Source organism: Microplitis demolitor, chromosome 9, assembly GCF_026212275.2.
Source record: "Microplitis demolitor isolate Queensland-Clemson2020A chromosome 9, iyMicDemo2.1a, whole genome shotgun sequence".
In the NCBI taxonomy this organism is placed as follows: domain Eukaryota; kingdom Metazoa; phylum Arthropoda; class Insecta; order Hymenoptera; family Braconidae; genus Microplitis; species Microplitis demolitor.
In genome coordinates, this window is record NC_068553.1 from 2414039 (window position 1) to 2438826 (window position 24788).

The 24788-nt window shown below is 28.5% G+C and overlaps 2 protein-coding genes across 3 annotated transcripts in view; one reads left to right on the plus strand and one right to left on the minus strand.

Moving 5' to 3' along the window:
• On the plus strand, positions 1 to 22303 carry LOC103577094 (serine-rich adhesin for platelets). The gene is made up of 5 exons (XM_014442250.2): positions 1 to 703; positions 4124 to 4932; positions 12845 to 13153; positions 13226 to 16076; positions 21931 to 22303. Exons 1-4 carry the CDS (start codon positions 316 to 318, stop codon positions 16031 to 16033), a joined length of 4314 nt encoding a protein of 1437 aa, XP_014297736.1. The 5' UTR covers positions 1 to 315; the 3' UTR covers positions 16034 to 16076; positions 21931 to 22303.
• Positions 16041 to 24788, minus strand: part of LOC103577093 (ankyrin-3) — a 14269-nt gene continuing 5521 nt past the window's right edge. Inside the window, exons 1-2 of one of the 2 annotated variants that reach the window (XR_008404316.1) lie at positions 22739 to 23127; positions 16041 to 19614 (exon numbers count right to left, since the gene is read on the minus strand). The gene's annotated coding sequence lies outside the window, so the exon portion shown is untranslated. Of the gene's footprint in view, positions 19615 to 22738; positions 23128 to 24788 lie in introns of those variants that run through there. The other variant, XR_008404315.1, reaches the window with a different exon arrangement.

Below are 24788 nucleotides of genomic sequence, written 5' to 3' on the forward strand. Positions count from 1 at the left end.
CAATGATGGCTGCTCGTGTTTCGCCAACTAGCCAGTGAATAGTTAAATCAAATGGGTGCTAAAATAAAATCCCGTTTCACAAATACACACATCATACTCACAAACGTTCTTAATTACCTCAAATAACTCCCGCGCAAGTTAAAAAAAAAATATATTTTTTTTTTATTATTTATTTTTTCATAAATTAAAAATAATAATGCAGTTGTAAATAATCGTTGATGATTTATCGCGAGTGTCGAATTAAAATAAAAATAATAATAAATAAAAAAAAAAAAAATTATTATTTATTTATTTAATAATTAAAAAATCTAAAAAATGAATGAAGGTGCTTGCATAGTTAAAGATTGTGATTTGATGTTATCAAATAATCAAGAATCAATAACAATCGATTCAACAGAACGTCATAAATCAATTTCTGATGACGATAATGAGGATGATGACGGTAAACAACAGCCGACCTTGAATCAATTTAATAATTCATCAATTAATCAAACTAATGATATTAATGATGATGATCATGACCATAATCATCATGATGGTAATAATATTGATGATGCTGATGATGGTAATTATGGTGATAAAAATATTGTCGGTGATATCGATCGATTATCAACAATTGAAGATAAGACATCACGTGTCAGTTTTCCTCCAGATGATCAATTGATTACTGGGTATTTGGAACCTGCAAATCCATGGGAAGAAGGTATACATTTTTTATACATTTTACTTTTTTAATTAATCAAATATTTTTAATTTTAAATTTCAAAAGGTTTTTTGAATGATGAATTTAAAAAAAAAAAAAATTATGTTCAGAATAATTTTTTTAAGAATTATTCTAGATCCCGAGATTCATTACTTGGTACATTGACTCATCAACAGACAAATGATTTTGTTTCACAATATCATTTATTTTAAACATTTTATTTCGCAACTAATCTCAGAACGTTTGTTAATTAATTAACTAGATCTACGTGTCTTATATTTTTCTATGCATTTTATTTTATTTTTATTTTATTTTTTTTTTGAATGATTCATTGAATTTTCTAAATAATTGTAATTATAGATAACGAGCGATGATAAATTTTATAGTAAAAGTTTATTTTTATTTTATGACAAAGTAATTTTAATTATTTGATTTTCTGATTAATGAGAAAATTATTTGGGGATTTTTAGTGACGAAATTATGGTTTGGAAGAAGGAAATCGTGTGGTGGATTGTTAAGAAAAAATTTAGCTGACAGAAAAAAAATTCTGAACTGAAAGTAAATATTTTTGATTCAAGAATTTTTTTTGAAAGCCTTGATTTTCTCAGATAAAAAAAAAATCAAATAAAAGATAATATTCTTAATTCAAGAAATTTTTTTTAAACCCCGATTTTCTCAGATCAATTTTTAAAATACTGGAGTGAAAGGAAATGTTCTTGATTTAAGAAATTTAATTTGAAAGTCTTAATTTTCTCGGGTCAATTAAAAAAAAAACTGGACTAAAAGTAAATATTCTTAATTCCAAAATTTTCTTTTGAAAGCTTTAATTTTTGCGGAACAATTAAAAGAAAATGGTGTGAAAGTAAATATTTTTGATTCAAGAATTTTTTTTGAAAGCCTTGATTTTCTCAGATAAAAAAAAAATCGACTAAAAGATAATATTCTTAATTCAAGAATTTTTTTTTAATCTTCAATTTTCTCAGATCAATTTTTACAAAACTGGACTGAAAGTAAATATTTTTAATTCAAGAAAATTTTTTTTCAAAGCCTTAATTTTCTTGGATAAAGTAGAAATCTTCTCTGACCAAGACGAATTTTTTGTAATCAAGACAGAGTCTCTTGGCTCAAGAAAATCTTTACTTGGTTCCCAAAAACGTTAGTTTTTCAAAGTATTTTCTTGACTCAAAATAACTTCTTTATCTGTGGTTTAGTTCGGAATTATACACAAAAAAAAATATCTTGAATCAAGAAGATATTTTGAAAGACAATCGTTTTCGGGAAGAGTTCTACTTTATCCGAAAACATTGAGGTTTTCAAAAACATTTTCTTGAATTAAGAATATTTACTCTCAGTCAAGAATTATTTTTTCTGTGAATAAATCAAAATTAAATATTTATGAATTTTATTGAATTACAAAATTTAATATTAAAAAATTGAAAAATTTCAAAGAATATTAAAGTTAAATTTGGAATAATTTTTTTTTTTTTTTTTTTTTTTTTTTTTTTTTTTTTTTTTAATTAATAGAAATTGAGTTGAAGAAAATTGGTCTGATTTTATAGAAAATGAAATGAAATTCAGAAAATTTGGTTAGTTTTTATAAAAGTTAAAAATGATTTGAAAAGTTGGTTGAATTTTTTAGAATTAAAAAAAGAAAAAAGTTAAATTCGACTTTTTTTATTTGAAATTTAAAAACTAAATTAAAAAATCGGTTGTTTCATAAAATGTTGAAATTAAATTTAAAAATTAAATTTTTTTTTTGGAATTTATTTAAAAGAAAATTTTAAATTCGTTGTTGCAAAAATCGAAATTGAATTTTTTTAAAATAATTCTGGTTTGTAAAAATCCGAAATTAAATTTGAAAAATCGGTTAAATTTTATGAATTGTTAGAACTAAATTTAAAAATTGGTTAGATTTTTTAAAATGTCGAAATTGTGCTGAAAAATCGGTTTTCGTAAAATTTTCAAAAAAAAAAAAAAAGAATAAATAAGTTCAATTTCTTGTAAAATCAAAATTGAATTAAAAAAATCTCTTAGATTCCGTTGAGTTCTGAAATTCAATTTAAAAATCGATTAAATTATTCAAAATTAAAATCAAATAAATAAAAAAAATGTGTTTGTTAAAAAACACGTAATCAAAATTGTAAATAATCAGTTTATTTTTTCACACTATCAAATTACATTCAAAAACATTTTATTAAGTTTAACTTTACAGAATATTTAAGTTGATAACAAATTAGATTGTACGCCAAGTAAAAAAATAACTATTAAATAATAGATAATCTCAGTCTTCATCATTATCATAAATTATTTTTCGGATCAATGAAATATTTTATTCAAAAAAACAAATTCATTATCAGAAGATAGTTGATACTTATAAAAACGAATTTATATAAATAAAAAAAAAATCATTTTTAATTACAGTTTGACAATCAAATTTAACTAAAAACCGTATACAGAATAAAATTATTTCTTGGTACAAAAAATTTTTTTATTTGCCTGAAGAAACTTCTTGCATGTTAAATTGAAAATAAAAATTTTTTTGGGGTGAAAAGAAATTTTTTACGTCAATAAATTTTATTCTCTTGAGGAAATTTTTTGTTGTCAATTAATAATGCAAAAAATTCCTTAAGGTAGTTCCAGTATGAAACCACTCTTCGACAGATTCAGCTAAAATTTTTTTCACAGGTTAAGAATAGCTTTATTTATAAATTCCTAAAATTTCATAATTTTTGACCGTTTAGATCGCGAGATATTTCAAGACAAAGTTCGCGATTTTGAGGGTCATGTCTCATTTAAAGTATATAAAATGACCGGTCCCTCCAACTATTTTTTATTATATTAAAAAATTATCTCGACAGAATTGGAAAAAAAAGTAGGAGAGTGTTGAAAAATGTTTTCAGAATAAGTTAAAAAAATAAAAGTGACACCTCACCGTTTTGTTATCGAGATATGATAATTAAAAAAAATAATTTTCGATCCATTTCCAACCTGCTCGCTTAACAAATTATAATGATCTGGCAACGTCGTGCACAACGCTCTCTGAAATAGTGTAGAATAAGAAGCGGGAAATTCAAATCTTTCACGGTTTAGTCAAATTCGGCTGAGTAACTAAAATATTAAAATCACTATTTGAATTAGTTATGAATAAAAAAAAACAATTAAATAAATAAATAGGATACTTTTTTAAAAGATAATTTCATAGATAAAATTCTTCTAAATTTTTTTTTATAGTAAATACTCTGACTATAGTATACCACGCTAGAACTACCTTAAGACGAGTAACAAATTTTCTTAGAACGATTCAAAATTTCTTGCACCAGGAAAGCCTTTTTCGTCTATTAAAATAAATGCAATAAATATCAAAAATTAAATAAAAAATTTTTCGATAATAATGGAACTAATGAATTTAATTTGTTACAGCTCACAATGTCAATCTTGAAATTTTATTACGAGCATATATTAAATCATGTGAAAAACACGGCAGCACACCAATACAAAATGTTATACGACAGTTAGAAAAATTAGATTTAACGATAAATGATAAACGTCATGAGGAATTGAGTTTAAAAAATGAGGAATTGGGTAAATCAAATTCCGAACCACTGGAAGAAGTATTCAGGCGGTTGCAATTTGTTAAAATAGATCTCGAATCATCAGGTTTAGATGATGAAAGTGCTGAGACATTATTCGATATGTTTGAATACTACGAGTCAGCAAATCATGTTAATATTTCTCACAACGGTAATATTGGAGCACGTGGTTGGCAAGCATGTGGATCAATGATCAAAAGGACACTTTGTCTTGAGCAGTTGGAAGCACGTGACATTGTTCTGACCCAACAGCACATGAATATTCTTAAACGTCCATTGCAATATGCAGCACATCTACAAATACTTAAACTTGAAAATTGTGGTCTAGCTGGACGTGCTTTTGTAATACTGGCAGCAGCATTGAAAGTCTGTACGGGTTTAAAAGAATTATATTTGGCTGATAATAATTTAGCTAAGTATGATGCTATACAAATAGGAGGAATGCTTAGAATTAATCATCATCTCCAATTATTGGATGTTAGCAATAATAATTTACAAGATGGCGGTGTTAAAGAAATTTTAAAAGGTTTGATGGCTCAGGCGGTCGAAGAAAATAAAGAAGCCGGTGGTCTAGGTGTTTTAATATTGTGGAATAATCATTTTGGACGAGATTCATCGGATGTGTTTTCTGACGTCTTGGTATGTTGAAATATTTTTTTATTTTTATGGATTTTATTATAAGTATATTTTTTATCACTTGAGCTTATAAAGTCCAATATTTAAAGGTTGTATGACACGTGTATGTACATGTGAAGAAAATTTCACTAAAATTTACGATGTTAACATCGTAATCGGACTATACTTTCATAAGCATCAATTTTCAAATGTCTTATTTTAAAATTTGCTATGTAGATTACATTTTTTACTATTTAACATCGTAATTTTAACAAAGATTTCTTGGATTAAATATTATTTAAAAAATTACAATAATAACATCGTAAAAAGAATAAAATAAAAATTACAACTCAAAAATTATATTTATCTTTCTATTTACTTTTAAATAAAATAGATATTACCGTGCTGCTTCTATTATTGCAGGGAGCCTAGTAGGGGAGAGGTGCTACAGTTTTAACAAAAAATTTTATTTTTTTGATGCCATTTGATTTTTTTAAGATCGTAAACTTAGAAACTGTGAGAAAGTTAGCTGATAGTATCTTTTATGTGACTGACTTAGTTAATTAGTAACCAGTCAATGTTAACTTATTAAAAAATCAAATTATTTAACTAAAGTCAGGGGCCAAGATGGCGGCGCGTGGCCTGCAGTTGTCACACAGTGCAGGGCAGTTGTAACACGGAACGAAATAGATATTTTTCACCAAATTGCTTTTATTATTCAGTCTTAATACATACTATTATACTTAATTAACTCTTAAAGTCTAGTATTTAAACTTAAAGTAGCACATATATTTTTATCTTTAATATAAATTATTAAACATTTATAAATATTAAAACTACACTATCCCAGAGTAGATTTGTGGCGCGTCCAGTTTGCGCAGATCCCATACGCGACTCTGTTACAATGGTTACTCGTTCAAGTGTTACAATTGACCCTCACGCAGAATTGTTAATAAAAATCTAATTGCAATAACAAAAATCAGTAAATTGATGTAAAATTCAATTATACAATACTCTTGATATGTCCCTTAAAGTATGAATACAAGTCTCGCATCATAACATTAGAAAACAAATTTTTTATTAAAAAAATTGTAAAGCGTACAAAAAAAAGTTTCCACGCGTATTTTCAACAATTCTCAACATTTTAATATCGGAACAAGATTAATAACTGAAACTTTGATCTAATCAATAATTTACTATTTTGAACAAGTTAAAGAAACAATAATAATAATTTTAGGTTTTTTTTAAAGATTTTTATTGAGTGTTACAACTGCCCCTTGTTACGACTGCAGTACCTCTCCTCTATATGATAGGGACAACTGAATCGATCGCAGCGCTCGCTGTGGACATAATTTCGTTGAATCATGCTCTCGTTGAAAATAAATATGTGAAAATTAAATATAAAATAGTAGTGCAATGAGAAAAATTTTATAACTTGCTGAAAAATAAGCGTACAGCTATAACTAATACTAATTTTCGTAGGAAATTCAAAAATTTTCAAAACAGGTCTCTTATGTTTCTTTCGTAAATCTAACCATTTGAAATCTGATTACTCTACCGCATAGACATACAATTAAGTGCTATACATTTTTTTAATTTTATTATAATTATATATTAATTAATTAAATTTATGTACGGATACTTGAAGAGAGCGAGTCAAAATATTTGTTGCGGACATATATAGATGGTATTATAAAATTAATGACTGTCCATCGGTAGGAGACCAAATAAACATTGAAATTAGGTGAACGGACATTTTCAGAGTGGCCACATAAAGAGAGTCGACTATACTTCAATTTTGCTAAAAACTCAAATTAATATTCTACTATTTTTTCAACTTTTATTATTGTAGCTGTCATGTATTATTTGTTTTAATTTTACCGGTTAACCTTATTATATTCTAAAATAATAGTATTTTATATTTATTAAAATTTTTTATATTTACTTTCTTTATCGAAATATATTTAATTTAATTTTCTGTGACAAAAATACACTTGCACTTCTTTATTTATATTATTATATCAATTTTTATATTTTGATTTTATAACGAATTTTTATTTTTTACACTGATTTTATATAACTCTTACAATTATCGAGCATGCTTTTTTGTAACCATTAAATGTCGTTTTCGTCACGCTCCCCGCCAATAATACGATGTGACTTATAGAAATTACGATGTTACATCGTAATTTTTCAATAGTAACTGTATCTACCGTAAGAGGCGTTCTCGTAACTTATTTCTTTATTTATATCGTTTATATGGGTCTTAAAAACTACCTAGACTTGTGGGACCTTTTGTGGCCGTGTGGTCAGAAGCGTCGGTCGATTCGCACTCGAAAAATTTCGTGTTCAAATCTAACACTCGAGCAATTATTATTTTATACTTTTATTTAAGATTCCTATTACTTTAAATTTTACGATGTTAACATCGTAATTTATACGAAAGAGCTTAAGACTTTTTGTTACTTGTCTGAAGTATTATTTCATAAATGAAATTTCCAATGCTCCATTGTAAAAAGTATGATTTCAAAGGTACGGTCCACTACTACAATAATGAATAGAAAAAATTACGATGTTAGCATCGTAAATTTAACTTTAATTGTTTTTCCGTTTAAGTAAGATTTTCTTGCGGTATCCTAGTACCCTGGCGGATTAAAAACATCTCGATATAAAGTCTATTTAATACTCTCATTAAACCAAATCTTATTTAAATTATCATTAAACCGGTTATAAACCTAGTTGATCGCATAAACCCTTGGGAATGGGTTTAATAGTATTTCAAATAACTAGTGCTAGCGAGTATAATATTCGAGTTCGGGGCTTGGGAACATGGGCGCCAGTGAGTGCTGCCAACCCAATGGGAGTATTATACTCGCTAACACTAGTAATCTGCGACATTTTATAGAATGAATGCTCAAAATAAAAACGCCGTTAAATTCCTAAAGATGGCATCATTCGACCGATAACAAATGATCAGTATTCAATGAAAAAGTTAATGAGACCGACGTTAGACATTTAACGGCATCCATTTTGAGCATTTATTATTTAAAATGGGTTTAACTCGAGTTTCTGATTGATTCAAATTTAAATTGAGTTCATTTATGATTATTTATTTATTTATTTTATATTCTATATAAATTTATTTTTAACCCTACACAGAGGGTTTAAATGTGTGGAATAAAATCTTGATTTAAACTAATATCAAACCAGTTTAATGGTGGTTTCCATAGCTGCCGATAAACTCATTTCAAACTATTTCATTGCGCAACAAACCAATAGTTTATATATCGAGTTTTTGCAATAAATACTCGAAAAGTATTCAGGTTACCACAGTTTCTCCGCCACTATATCTATTCTGATCTAATCAGATTCATGTAAATCTTGAATCTGTAATTTTTGCCTCCGAGTAGACATAAAGAAAAGGGAGAGATAGATGCATTTGTTTAAAGAGTTCTAGTAACTTTTTTATTTTATTTCATTTTTTTCGTAATCTAATTTACTTAAAATATTGGTGACCATACAAAATAACCAGAATTTAATGCTGATGGTTATAGGCTATCATTTTTTATTTACAAAATCATATTCTTAAAAATATAGTTGATGTACAAATTGATTGTTAAGAAATCCAGCGATAGAACGAAATTTCATTTTTTTTTCATATTTTATTATGTTGGCAGTGTCCCTTCCAGTGTAACGTTGCTAAGTCGCTATTTCTTACGTTTCAAGCAACGACAGAAAATTTGAAAACTGTCAAGAGTAACTTTTAGCATTTTTTACAACAAAATAAATACCGCCAATTTTTTCTTATTTTTACAGAAACATATTCGTTATATCTTCAATTAATGATTTTCAATTTTTTAAAACAATCGTAAGAAAATTTCTATTTTTATTCATAAAAACGTATGCTACCAAACTGATCGGGGTAGGATCCACATATTAAATCTGCAAATTTAAATAGTCAATTATTACAAATTTAGTACTGTAAAGGCTATTTTGAAAAATTTCTACGCATAAAGGATACCTAAAAGTAAGTGTATTCAAAATTTCAGGAAGATTGTAAGAAAAGTGATTTTGGTGGGAACATCATAAAGTTTGACAACTTTATTTTTTAGTTGCCTTGACTGAATATTTATACTATTGCATAAAAGTAATAAAATAACTCTTAAAATATCAAGAAATTTTTCTTATATACTGGATAAAATCGAAAAATATTTTGGCATTAGAAAACATCAAAATTCTTGTGATATCTTGTCACGAAAGCGTACTAGCGTGTTTTAAATATCAAGAAAATTAAAATAAATTTATAAATCTAGATTCGTATTATTATTTATATTTGTAAAAAGTCTTGTTTCTAATGTAAAGACGATTGAAAGTAGACTTAAAATTATAGTAAAAAAAGTCTGTTTTGGTCCGAAAAACAACTAAACACAGACTAATAATCATAGCAAAAACGTCTGTTTTTAATCTAGAAGCGATTAACAACAGACTAAACATAAAATGAAAACAAGTCTGATATTGGTCTGGATAGGGAATAGTACGGTCAAAAACCGATTAAATTCCCGTATGAAATAAATACGATTTGAAAACCTAAATTAAATAAAAAATATTTGAATTTATCATTTATTTTGATACAGATCGAATTTTTCGTTAATAGGGATAAAATTTACAAATTTAGAAACATAAATCATTCAAAAACTCCCGACTGTCGTGAATATTTAAATGGTTAAAAATAACTTTTTTCAACAATAATTTAAGATAAGCTCGTATCATATATCCAAGTCCAGGGACGTGGTAGAATAAAAATTTTTAAAGTTATTTAATTGTGCGATAGATCTTCATATTCATTTTAAATTATCGTTGAGCAAAAATAATATTTTACTTATTTAACATTCATGACACTCGGAGCTTTTAAATGATTTATTTTTTCCAATTCGTCTATTTGTTTTTCTACTCTTTTAACTTCCCGTTAAGAAAATTGAAAATTTCCATAAAAAAGAAAAGTTATTGGTTTCGGTTCGATTTTCAAAAATCGAATTTCTAACAGATCTTGATATTTTGAATGTGGCCATGAAAATGGGCATTTTAAAAAATTTACTAAAATTCGACTGTTATTTTATCTCATCTTGATATTATGCTACACATCACGGAAGGAAAGTAGGACATTCTAAACCGAGTTTATACAAACTTGCTCAAGTCGAAGGCAAGGGTCGCAAACACTCGGATTGGGATTCCCTACTTTTCACCGCGGTGTGTATACGATTTTTCACCATATCTGCATCCGAAAGTTTGAAATTTTCCCTCTGTTTTGTAAGAAGAAGGGAGTATGCACTGTTGTTTATCATTTGTTGTCTCGTAAAAGAAAAGAACACTTTCTTTCCCTTTAAATAGGGCAATCATTTAACCTTACAGTGTAGGTATGGTAAAAACGCTAATTAATAAATTTTCCTAAAATATTGATTTTTCGCCCTTCATTATTTCAATGTTTTGTATACTGATACATTGAACGGACTCTGGCATAAGCTTGGATAGCTCAATTGAAAGAGTACTTAGTGCACCATCGATATAGTCTCGGTTCAACTTCCAGATTATTTTTAAGCTTTGAAAAAAAAAAAAAATTAATTTCCAAATTTAAGTTCAGAAAATTTTTCTATTGAGACGTGTTAAAAGTAAACCACAATCTCAAATACTTTGCAAGACTTCCTTATTCATAAATCATTTAAACTGAACAAAAATTTTGGGGGCCCATTTTGGCCCCAAATATTTTGAAGCATCCAAAATTTTAGAGGGTCCATTTTGCCCTAAAAATTAAGCATAATCGATACAGTACATTCGGAGATATTTAAAAAATAAAATTTTTTCGGATAACTTGTGATGTACTCGATGGATTAATTCCCAAATTTAATCAGCTCTAAAACTTTATAAGCCGCGTTGAATGCCACCTCAAATATCAAAATTGGTTCATTAGTTCTAGAGGAACCGTTGTCGAAAGAATTTCGAAAAAGTGTTTATATAATACATGCTCAAAATAAACGCCGTTAAATGACTAACCTCGGCCCCATAAACTTTTTCATTAAACACTCATCACTTCTGGTTGGTCAAATGCAGTGTTTAAACTTTTTTAAAGCATTTGTGCATCCCTTCTACCGCGAAATTCGACGAAAATAGGCGTGATATATCCCTGCTCTATTATACAAGTTATCAAAACGTTCAAGATAGGTTACCGGGGTGAACTCACTTTTACCTAAAGTTGCATGAGTAGCAAAAAAAATTCTCTAGATTACACCTGCGCATTAAATTGATCGGCTAACGATTGTGGATCGTCATTAACTGATAAATTTGTGTTACCTTAAATTTATAATCTGGACTCTAATTCTATTAAAAAGTTATTGAAAGTAAAAATAAATACTACATCTTAATGAAATGGAATCAAAGATGGATATTAATTAACCTAAAATTTTAAGACTTGTTAGTTTTATATTTAGAAAAAAACTTGTTCAAGTTTTTATATTAAATAATACATGTATTAGACTTTTCATTAGGTTAGTTTTCATATTTATTGATTAATAAAACAATAAAATAAAAATATTATTTGTAAAGTGAGCGAATGCGCAAAAAGTATCTGGTTTGGGTGTGATGTAATTTTAACAACTAAAAAATTACACAAATTATCATAATAAATGAATTAGATATTTATTGACACTATTTACACTTGAAACTGTAAGAAGATAATATGAAACAGCGAATGCAACAAAATGAATACGGGATAGCGAACGCAACCAACGATAATTATATTAAAGCAGAGCGGTTTTAGAGTACGAGGTTGTACTCTTGAATTCAGGAGCGAAAAAGACCCAGAGAAAATGTAGTTGGGAGTGACGTGGCTGCTTGATGGTGACGTGGCAGCCTCGATGCATAAAACGAATTTTCTCATTGGCTTAAAAGTGCGCCAACAGGAAATAGTTAACCGCCAATTTTGCTGATTGGTTGGCTGGTAGCGGGGCTCTCATGTCAACTTGACCCGGCCATGAGCTAGAAATTGTATGTAGCGGGCCCAAATAGCGAGTGACCCGGCACTATTCTGACCTCGAGGTCAGTAGCGAGTTTGGCAGCTCACGGCTGTAGCGGAAATGCACGAAGCTTTTCAAATTGTCTAAGCTCGTGACTGAACATTATTTCATATTCTATTAAATAAATAAGTATTGAATTTCATTTTTAGCATGTATTATATAAAATATCGTAGACAACTAGTGACATCAAGTACAATACTCTCGTTCGGTTGGTAACACTCGCTTCGCTCATGTTTCCAAACTCCGAACTCGAGTATTATACTCGATGGCACTAGTTATCTATGGTACTATTTTTTCTAGTAAAATCTAAATTTTAGAACTAATTGATGACGGTGTTTTATTGAACGTTTGTGATTGAAAAACTGCATCGAACGTCACGTTGAACGTCAAAACCGATTCAGTATTTCAAGATATATTGGTGATTAAAAATACGACAAATGGAAAAAAACGATTTACTTCATTTATTCGGAATAACTTATAATATTATTTATCAAATGTTTCAAAATTTTTTTCCAACTTTAGAGCACAGACAACTGCTTGAAATGACATTTTAAACGTCAAAATCGGTTCATTATTTCCAAAGATATTGCTGATATAAATTAAAAAAAAAAAAACAACGATTTACATCATTATGTTTTTTTTGTTATTGTTTATGATTTTAATTTTGCCGCAAAAAATGAAATTCTTTTTTTTATCGAAAGCTGAAAATTTATTCCATTCTCTTCGAATGTCATTAAAAAAAAAAAAAAAATATTTATTGTATTTGAGTCTCCGCAGAACAAGTACTTCCTTAAGTACTTGTTTTGCCTCCCCCCTTCCCCTATCTATATATATACATAAAATAACACTATATAAAATTCTTTGTTCAGATGCACTCAAAGACATTAGAGACATTGAACATCGGGCAAAATGCTATGGGCGATGAATTTCTTGAAGTATGTAAAGAGTCACTTCGTCGTAATCAAACCCTCCTGCAGCTAGGAGTCCAATCAACGGGACTCATTCAAAAAGGTGTTCTTGCACTCGCGGAAGTTATCGAAAAGAATGAGACACTCGAGAGGATAGACCTGCGAGACAACAATCTTCAGCTGACCGGTTTGACGTTTCTGTCTCTGGCGTTAAAAAAAAATACGAGTATCACTCGGATCGATTTAGATGACAAAGCAATCAGTAAATCTGTAAGTAGAAACTATAAATCAAAACAAAGCATAAATAAATAAATTGATAATTTGTTTAAAATATTTTTTTAGCCGGCAATGGCTGATCAGTATATTGAGTTAATAAATGAAATACGTGGCTACTGTGAACGGAATGAAGAACTGTATGAACAAGAAGAAAGTACATCAGAATCAACTAGTCCAGAACATCGCAGTCGCGTATCAAGCGTTAGCTCGCGTAAGATCTCGTTGACTTGTCAGACACTGCCAGCACGTTCACCTCCTTTAATGGGCGCCACGAGCGAGGTCATTGTCGGAGGTAGCAGCAGCTCTACAAGAACGACATCGTCTGTATCGTCTACGTCAGCATCCTCGACAATGCAAATGGCTAAACGTACAAGCGGTGGACGTTTACGTTCACCAGCACCATCGCCAATTCCCTCGCCCGTGGCAAGCCCAATTCCAAGTCCTTCACGAAGTCGTTTCGTTGTTTCACGTGTATCTGAAACATCATTAAGTTCTAATAATTCATCAGCTTCATCATCACCTGTCACACCACCACCTTCATTTTCATCACCACCATCTATCTCATCATCCTCGTCCTCCTCTACGTCAACGTCCACGTCCACGTGTTTCTTTCCATCGGATGGTTCACGTTTTCGCGTTACTGTTATTGCACCAGCACTTAAAATTAATGAAACAGATTTTACGGATTCTGATGATTCTGATAGTGTTTTTGTTAATCAATCATCAATAAGGCCCAATTTGACGCCTGCAGCTACAACGATAAGGCCCGATTTTACAACGGATATTAAAAAAGAGATTCAGTTGTCTACAGAAAGTTTAGATTCTTTAGAATTAAATGTTATTGATGTAAGGCCCAAAGCAGACGAAGAAATGAGGCCCAATTTAGTTGAAGAGATAAGACCCAGTTTGCTAGGTACAAATTCTGTTTTACCTACAGTTTTGGAATCTAAATTACCATCGGAAAATTCGGAAACGTTGATGGATACATCAAGGCCCAACTTATCGACTGAAATGATAAGGCCCAATTCATCATCTGAAATACCTAATTTATCTGACGATAATTCTCAAAATGTAACCTCAATAACAACGATAAAATCTAGTTTTACAACAGAAATAAGGCCCAATTTTACAACAGATATTATAAGACCCACTTTTACATCTGAAATTTTAATTTCCAACGTATCGTCAGTAGATGATGCTTCAAACTTAACGGTAGCAGATAACGTTACTGACTCAACTACTGTTGAAATAAAGCCCAATTCATCTGAAATAAGGCCCAATGTACTCACTGAATCAAATTCGACGCTAACTGATACACGGCCCAATATCTTAATTCGATCAATGGAATTGAATTCATCACTAATAGAAATAAGTCCCAACTTGTCAACAGAACAAATAAGACCCAATTTATCATCTGAAGAAAGAAGGCCCAATTCAAGTGAATTGATCCAGGTAGAAAATATAAAATCATCACAAATCAATGACTCAGGGCCCGATTTAACGGCAATTAACTTAAGGTCCAATTCATCAGAAATTGATGTAAGGCCCAATTTATTAAATGAAATAAATTCATCTGATATTAAAATACTTGATATTTCTTCAACAAGTGATATAAGGCCCAGTTTATCAAGTAATGAAATAAGGCCCATTTCACCAGCAAAAATACTAGGATTTACTTTACCACTAACTATTAAAAATCCTAGTACTTCATCGCCAGAATTAAATCCCAATTTATCAGAAAGTGATAAGAAATCAAAATCATCTAAAATAGAAATAAGGCCCTCTTCATCAACAAGTGATATAAGACCCAATGTAGCATCTGAAACAGAAAAAACTATTATCGAATCAAGATCACAACCACTACCCCAATCATCATCATCATCATCAACATCGAGTCTTGATCGTCTTTTGGGCCTTTTTCAAAACACTGGAAGTTTATTTACAACTTCACCATTCGAGTCATCGCGTAATTACACCTCACCATTTCATCGGGTTACAAGTATGATGGCGCTCGGTGATAAATTTCAAAAGTACCTGCGTGAAGGATTGATTGATTCAGATAAAAATTCAGATGATCATAAAATAAAAAATCATCATCATCATAATGAATCATCAGAAGCAGCAGAAGCAGCATTTAAAGACAGTAATGTACCTGTTGTAAGTGTTTTAGTTGAAAATAATGATGATAATCATCATGATAATGATGATTATTCGTTACCAATGACGTCGCTAAACGTCACTGAAAATTGTGATAACACAATCATCAGTATTAATCATCCTAATTTAATAAATAACGTTGATAATGATAACGATACTCATTTATTATGTAATATAACGTGTGATATAAGTGTAAATAATTTATTAGATGATTTAACGGTTGACAAGGACCACAATAATGATAATGATGATATATTAGTTAATGATTTATTGCATCCAGAGGTAGAGATTATTTACGAACACTGTGAATCCTTTGATGATCACAACAATTGTATTTTAATTGATAAAAGTAATGAACAAGTTTCACTGTCACAAAATTTATTGATCGATAGATCTATCGATCGTTCAGTTGCCCATCGCAATAGTCAGGATTCGGGAATCGAAGAGACAAATCCATGTTGCGAAGATAATCTGGATGGTTTTGCTGGTAGCTTAGATTCGGGTATTGAATCTGAATGTTCATCAGTTTGTGTTAAAGCTGATGAAATAGTTAATGATGATACTGGTGGTGGTGATGATGATCATGGGAATAATGATAGTCAAGATGTTATTGTTGTTGTTAATGATGATGATGATGATAATAGAAGATTAGAAGAATTAAAAAAGGCATTTAACATTCCGGTATCTAATGATGATAAGATTTTTTCAAACTCATAGCTGTGGATACTGATGGATTAAATTTTATTTATTATTTAATCAAGTGAGTGGTGATTAACAAATTAATTATATTAATATTCTTAATATTCATTTAATTTTTTTTCGACACGATTTATTTCCTGTAATTTCTACATTCGTAACTAAATTTTAGTATCTAAAATTACTGTGTTTTGTTTTAATTTTTTTAAATAATTTAACTAGAAATTATTTTTAAATTATTGTTAAAAAAAAAATGTTTTATGATAAGAAATTTGTTTTAGAAAATTTCAATTATTCAATTCTCGGTGATCACATTTCAGATGTAAAATTTTAAATTAAAAAAAAAAAACGGGTTTTTGAAAATTTTTTCTAAGTATTCAGTTATGAAAAAGTGTTAGGGACTTTTGTTTTTACAAAAAAAAATATTTTGTACTTTTTGGAAAAATTGAATAGCTAGTTAGGTATGTTGAGTTTAAACTTTTCTGGGGTTATATGGATTCAATGTGACCAGTAAGGTGACCTAAAAAAACCGACTATTTTTTTTTTTTGAGTCTCTTATGAAAATTTGTGGGTTTACGATGTTTTAAGAAGCCTCTCCAAAAATCAGCTCTTTAGAAAATTTTCAAGAGGTCGCTCACATATTTTGAAAATACCAAAAATGATCGAAATTTGAATTTTTTATTTCCAATTTTTTTCTTTCTCGTGACAGCAATAGTTTATATTTGTAAAATCATGACTACGCTGAAAATTTAAGCCCAAAATTTAAATATTTAAACTCCTAGCGAACCCGGTCATATTTAAAAAATACTAAAAATATCCACTGAATTATAGCCCAGTTTCGGTCGTTTTTCGGTAATATACCAAAAAACAACCCAAATTATACCTACATAATGCCTCTATTTTGGGTATGTATGTGAACATTATAGACCTAAAAAGTACTCTAATTTTTTTTCTTAATTGCTGAATTTAGCAGAGTCAAATTTTAATCTATTAACCTATAAAATCGATTTATCACAAAAGTAAGAAATTGAGAGGAGAGAAATAAAATACATGTTTATTCAAATTTTGAAATTTTTAATAAATTGTAAATTCGTTATTTTATTAAATTCTTTTTAGAACACTAAAAATGAGAAGGTTTTTGATTTTATTAATAAAAAAAATTTCCAATTATTTTTAAATAAATTTCTTTGACCGCTTGTTGGGAAATATTACAGACTTCTCGTTCAGGTTCTTTCGAGCAAATCGATCGTTTTTTAGAAAATCTGTGGCCTCTTGATAGAAATTTTGTTTAGGGTTAGGTTTTTTCGTACGCTTCGAAAATCTTGTTCTATGTAGAGCCTATTCACTTCCATTATTTTTTATTAGTCGACACAATTATTTATAACTTACACTAACAGCGCCAGTAAAACAATTGAGAATATAAAGTTTTTATTATATGTAATTAAATCTTTCCACTCTCAAAAATGTGAGTGTATGAGTTGATTTTAGAAAAATACATAATATTGTATTTGTATAATTGGTACAATAGTATTCAAGCTGAACAGTAAAATGACATTTGATTTATAAACGTCATCTATACCATATTTCACGAATAATGATTTTCTTCAGTATAATTTGGGTATGAAAAGTTCACAAACATACCCAACATTTACTTCAATTTCGGTATTATTTCAGTATGATTAGGCCATTATTCGTAAACTGTACCCAAATGTTATCAAATGTATACTATGTCCAAAACACACTCAAAATATACTCCAAATTTCGGTATGTTCGAATTCGCTAGGGACCTCGCTTAAGAATTTTAAATGTTTCCGAGTGCTGTCTTTTCAACGTTTTTGAACAACCCTTGAATATTGATAATAAAGCTTCTCGATTTTTTCACCATCGATTTGCATCGCAATGAATAAAAATATAACAGAGAAATAGAAATAATAAGTTATTTGCATACTTTTTTGTTTTTAATTCAATTTTTCGGTTTTTCGCTTATTTAAAACTTACCAAATTTTAATGTTTAAGACTGTCCTGTATATTTTTGGTTATGAAAAAGTTATATTTTACTTAATGACAATAATTGAGTCATAAAAAAAATGCAACAACTATTTCAAACTATTAGTTACGAATTATCAGTTAATATTCAAAATTCTTGAGCGCCGTTTAAATATTTAAATTTTGGGCCGAAATTTTCAGCATAAACATGATTTTACAAATATACACTATTGCTGCCACGAAAAAGAAAAAATTTAGGAACAAAAACTCCGAGTTTCAATCATTTTTAATGTTTTCAAAACTCATGTGTGACCTTTTGAAAATTTTTTATCAAGCCGATTTTAGAAGAGGCTTCTGAAAACATCGTAAACCATCGAATTTTCATAAGAGACTCGAAAAAAAAAATAGTCGGTTTTTTTGGGCCTCCCTAGTGACCATTGAGAGTTCAGATAAAGTAATTTTTTTTTGTTTATAAAATGAATCATTTTTTCAAGGTTGTAATTTGTGTGAAAACTGTATTGCGTTAATGAAAAAAAGTTTGGAAATTCAAAAAGTGCACACTTCAATTTCATATGGGATAAAAAAGTGAATTAATTTTTTTCTCGATTTAATTTTTTTTTTATGTATAACAAATGCTCAGAATAAATGCTGTTAAATACCTAACGTCCGTCTCATTAACTTTTTCATTGAACACTGATCATTTCTGATTGGCCGGATGCAGTGTTTAATTTTTCTAAAAGCACTAGAGCAACCTCTCTCCCCGAAATTTTACGAAAATGGACGTGACATATCCCCGCTCTGTAGTCCAAGTTATCGAAATGTACAAGATAGGTTACCGGTTTAAACTCGCTTTTACTTAAAGCTCCATCACTAGCAAAAAAAAAAATTCTCTAGATTGCACATGCGCCTTAAATTTATCGGCAAACCACTTTAGATCATCATAATGCGTCATTTTCAGTTTATAACCTTATTTTTAAATAAAATAAAATATGTATCAGACTTTTTATTAGGTTAGTACTAATGTTTGCTGATTAATAGGATCATAAGTTATGAATATGATTTTAATTTCGATTAAATAAATGAATATTTAATTGCGTTTTTAATAATTAAATACATAAACAGTTGAGTAAGTTTTTTTATAACTTGATAAATAAACTGAACAAAATAAATAACATATTGTTTTTTATAAAGACGAATCACTAAAATAATTACTACTGCATGACGCCGTCTTTAGAAAATTAACGGCGTTTTTATTTTGAGCATTCATTATATAAAATGTCGCAGAATACAGTGCTAGCAAGTATAATACTCTCGTTTGGTTGGCAACACTCACTGGCGCCCATGTTCCCTGGCCCGGAACTCAAGCAGTACACTCTATAGCACTAGTTACTTAAGATACTATGAAAAATAAAATATCATTCATTAATTTATTACTCAAATTTAAAGAAATACAGATTTTCATTTTTAATGCACTTTTTGCAAACCTCAATCGCAAAGGCTCTTTAAACGGTACTTTTTTTGGCCATTTACTCTCCCTTAACTACTGGCAGCAGCACTAGAGTAACTGTATAGGTTTGGAAAAAAAGAGCGTCATCTAAGACAAAAAGGCGAGATATCTGAAAAAAAGTTGATAGAAAAATATTAAACTTCAAATAAGAAATAAAAAAGTCAAATTGATAGGTGTGGTGCATCCCTATAGGGAATTTCTTTACATTATAAAACCTCGCAAAGTTTTCCCCCACACGAATCAACTCTGCAGATAAATTTTTACATCGTAACAACTCTACAGAAGGTTAGGGGAGAGGGGCTGCAGTTGTAACAAAAAATTTTATTTTTTCGATTCCATTTGTTTTTTTTTTTTAAGATCGTAAACTTAGAAACTGTGAGAAAGTTAGCTGATAGTATCTTTTATGTGACTGACTTAGTTAATTAGTAAACAGTCAATGTTAACTTATTAAAAAATCAAATTATTTAACTAAAGTCAGGGGCCAAGATGGCGGCGCGTGGGCTGCAGTTGTAACACAGTGCAGGGTCAATTGTAACACGGAACGAAATAGATATTTTTCACCAAATTGCTTTTATTATTCAGTCTTAATACATACTATTATACTTAATTAACTCTTAAAGTCAAGTATTTAAACTTAAAGTAGCTCATATATTTGTATCTTTAATATAAATTATTAAACATTTATAAATATTAAAACTACACTATCCCAGAGTAGATTTGTCGCGCATCCAGTTTGCGCAGATCCCATACACGACTCTGAGTGTTACAATTGTTACTCGTTCAAGTGTTACAATTGACTCTCACGCAGAATTGTTAATAAAAATCTAATTACACTAACAAAAATCAGTAAATTGATATAAAATTCGATTATACGATACTCTTGATACGTCCCTTAAAGTATGAATACAAGTCTCACATTATAACATTAGAAAACAAATTTGTTATTAAAAAAATTGTGAAGCGTACAAAAAACAGTTTTTACGCATATTTTCAACAATTCTCAATGTTTTAATATCGGAACAAAATTAATAACTGAAACTTTGATCTAATCAATAATTTACTATTTTTAACAAGTTAAAGAAAGAATAATAATAATTTTAAGTTTTTTTTTTAAGATTTTTATTGAGTGTTACAACTGCCTCTTGTTACGACTGCAGCACTTCTCCCTTATTTTCACATTGTTCCATCTTTACATGAGAACATCTCTTATACTATAAATCTTTACAGCGATCATTTTTACATGGCGTTAAGTTTAAACAGTAGAATTTTCGTTTTGACATTTTATCAATAAAGTAGGTTAATTGTAGAAAAGAAACAATGAAAAAAGTAAAATTAAATTATTTAAATATTACCAAAGGAATGATTTACTTCAACACAAGTTTAGAAAATCCAGTGGTTGCTTCCGATGAACTGGTGGTGTTGCGTTAGCTTTTCGTATCAATTTCGATAACTTTTTTCTGTACTTCAAATTGATTTCTCGACTTTGGTTTATACACAGCAACAGGTACTGTATCTTCACTCATTTTAAATTATTTTTCAACAGTACCAAGGTTATCTGAATCGTCAGTTGATATTTTATTAAAAATGAAAATATAAAGACAACAAACAATATTAATGAAATAATAATTGATACAAAATGTTAACACATGACCACCAGTTGAAAAGCAGCAACCGTTGGATTTTCTAAATATGTAAAAATAATATTATGTAGAGTTGTACCGATGTAAAAATTTATCTGTAAAGTCGATTTGTGGAGGGAAAAACTGTGAGATTTTATGATGTAGAGAAATTCTCTGTAAGGATGCATCACACCTAAATTCATAATTTATAAATTGAATAATCATTCATATAAAAAAAAAAAAAAAAAAAAAAAAAATAATAATATAAAATAAAAGTAATAATTGAAAATAAAATGAGCGATTGAGGTGTGCACTTTTGGATTTTTCAGTATTTTCATTATTTTTTTTTTTTTTTTTTTTTTTTTTTTTTTCATTGTTCAAAAAAGTTAATTCAAGAAACAGTCACAAAAATTTGTTATTTTTTTTTTTTTTTTTTTAAATTTATTCTTAATATTTGTAGTTAAAATCTAAGTTTTATATTTTTTCCATTGAACTTTTCCTCAAATTAATATCGACGAACTTAAAATTCAATAATTCCAAAAAAAAAAAAAAAAATAAACAAAAGTTTTCAAAAAAATTATTAAAATAAACAAAAAAAAAAAAAAAACAAAAAATTATAAAAAATTAGTGACGTAAAATCAAATTTTCAAAAATTATGTTAAATTTATTTTTTTTGTTTTCTTAACAAATTTATTTATACAAAATTTTTATCTACAATTTAAATTTATAAATTGAAAAAAAAAAAAAAAAAAAAAAAAAAAAACATTAAACAAAATTTTTTCATTTTGGGGTTTGATAAAACTTAGTGTCCGACGAAGAAATAGTCGTCAATAAACTTCAAGTTCAAAGTGAACGTCAAAGTAACGTGTACGAGTACCATTTAACTGAAGGCTTAGATGAGGTCACCACCGAGCTTGAACCAGAATACCAACGGTATACAAAATGGCGAATTTGAATCAATAAATTAAAAATTTATAAATATATTCATAAAAAAAAAAAAAAAGAAAAAAAGACATTAATATATTTAAATCAACTTAAAAAACATTAATTATTGAAAAATATAAAATTTTAATCATGTTGTAAATTTTTTTTAATTCGCGAACTATACAATTAAATCGTTTATCAGATAATTAGTTTTACGATCTCATTCCTGGTGTCTTGCGTATAAATATATATAATATATATAAATATAATCATATAAAAAAGAAAAGATAAAAAAAACAAATTTAAGTTGTACATAAGTGTGATTGTTTTATTTAAAAAAAAAAAAAAAAAAAAAAAAAAAATTTTAGTAAAATTAATTTTTTTAAGATCAATAAAAAGTGATTCCTATGGAAAATATATCTACAAATATATATATTTAAATATAAAATTATTAAAAAAAAAGTTTTAAAGAAACTGAGATCATTGTTATTAATAATTAATTTTAATCATGAAAAAAATAAAGATTAATAATATGCGTTAATTGTTAAAATAAAATTAAAAGTTGAAAAAAAATGTTATAGTATATAATGTATATGAATGAATGACAGAATAATTGATTAATATTGTATATAATTAATTTTAAAATAATATTCACCATTGTCTATTATTAATTTTAAACTGTAAACTTACTTTAATTATTGATAAGAAAAAATTAAATAAATATCGGTTATAAATAAAGCAAGAATAGAAAATCAAATTGAGATTTTTTCATTTCAATGACATATTCCCCAAGTAACACGTGTTTAATAACGTTCCTACCGTGCAGTCGTGCTCAACTTCAAAGACGATTCGCTTTATGTGTTAAGTACTATTAATGTTAGCAGGGAGCCTAGTACATGGTAGGGACAACTGAATCGATCGCAGCGCTCGCAGTGGACATAATTTCGTTGAATTATACTCTTGTTGAAAATAAACATGTGAAAGTTAAATATAAAATGTTAGTGCAATGAGAAAAATTTTATAACTTGCTGAAAAATAAGCGTATGGCTATTCGCTATGAGTGTGACTGCAGCGCCAGACAAAATATGAACTACGGGAGGCTGTCAGAGTATGTTTTTATACGTATGTCAATAGCAAGAAACATGAAAATAAATAAATATTATAAATAATAGTAAAAAAAAAAAGTTGTAAAAAATATGTGACAGTTTTATAGTAATTGCAGTTTTGTTTTTTAGCTAAACGAATCAACAATAAGTAAGTATAATGATGAAAAATAAAAAAAAATGCAGTAAGCATTTAGGTTAAGTTGTTTGAAATTCATATCAAAGTCAAAATATGATATTGAGGAAAAAATCAAAATGAAAAATAAATAATTAAATGATAACAAAATAAATACTTTCATGTGTGCTTGCTTACAATTTGAGTAATCATAGCCTCCCGTAACTCCGAAAGTAACCACTGCAAACGCTTCAGTAAATTTGATTTCCCCTACCATGGCTTTACTCAGAGCGAATAACTAATACTAATTTTTGTAGGAAATTCAAAAATTTTCAAAAAAGGTCTCTTATGTTTTTTTTGTAAATCTAGCAATTTAAGAGATATTGAAGCTCAAACTTTGAATTGTTTCTAAAAATTGACGTTTTTGTTTGAAATTTGATTACTCTACCACATAGACATACAATTAAGTGCTATAAATTTTTTTAATTTTGTTATAAATATATATTAATTAATTAAATTTATGTACGGATATTTGAAGAGAGCACGTCAAAATATTTGTTATGAAATTCATGAAACAGCTCAACGTGAAATTTCAGATTTCAAACTTCCCGCCCAGTGTAACGTTGCCAAGTTGCTACACTGTGAAAAATTCTCATTAAATTTTACTATGGGTGCATTTTAACCCCGGACCATAAGAAAACTGATACAAAATTTACAAGCGTCTCATAGTAAACGTATGCGCATAGGTCCCAATCGTGTCGTCTGCGCATACTGTTTACTATGGAACACTTGTAAATTTTGTGCCAATTTTCTCATGGTCCGGTGTTACAATGCACTCATAGTAAAATTTGTTTGAAATTTTTCACAGTGTATCTTTCACGATTCAAGCAACGACAGAAAATTTGAAAACTGTTAAGAGTAGCTAACTTTTAGCATTTATTACAACAAAATAAATACCACTTGTTTTTCTTATTTTTACAGAAACGTATTCGTTATATCTACAATTAACGATTTTCAGTTTTTAAAAACAATCATAAGAAAATTTCTATTTTTATTCATGAAAACGTATGCTACCAAACTGATCAAGGTAGGATTCACATATTAAATCTGCAAATTTAAATAGTCAATAATTACAAATTTAGTACTGCAAGGGCTATTTTGAAAAATTTCTACGCATAAAGGATACTTAAAAGTAAGTGTATTCAAAATTTTAGGAAGATTATAAGAAAAGGGATTTTGGTGGGAATATCCTTAAGCAAGTGTTTTTGTATAAGAGCCTCATGCAAGACCCATAGTTACTAGTGTCTCTTTCTACGCATGCACCTTGCGCAAGATTGTGTAGCAAGGAACTGACTTAAAAATTGTGCATCATTTGGTTATGGTACTGTAGGCAAGAGTATTGAAGATATTTCTAACATGGTGCAGCCGAAAATTTCTGACCCATTTCTTGCCCAAGAAACTTGCAGCAGATGCTTGCGCATGGATTGCTCAAGACGCACGATACTCCCCATACTATTCCTTC

Coding starts and splice junctions, on each gene's coding strand:
- LOC103577094 (XM_014442250.2), top strand. CDS start 316: ATGAATGAAGGTGCTTGCATAGTTAAAGATTGTGATTTGATGTTATCA. Junction 704..4,123: donor TGCAAATCCATGGGAAGAAG/GTATACATTTTT, acceptor AATTTGTTACAG/CTCACAATGTCAATCTTGAA. Junction 4,933..12,844: donor ATGTGTTTTCTGACGTCTTG/GTATGTTGAAAT, acceptor TTCTTTGTTCAG/ATGCACTCAAAGACATTAGA.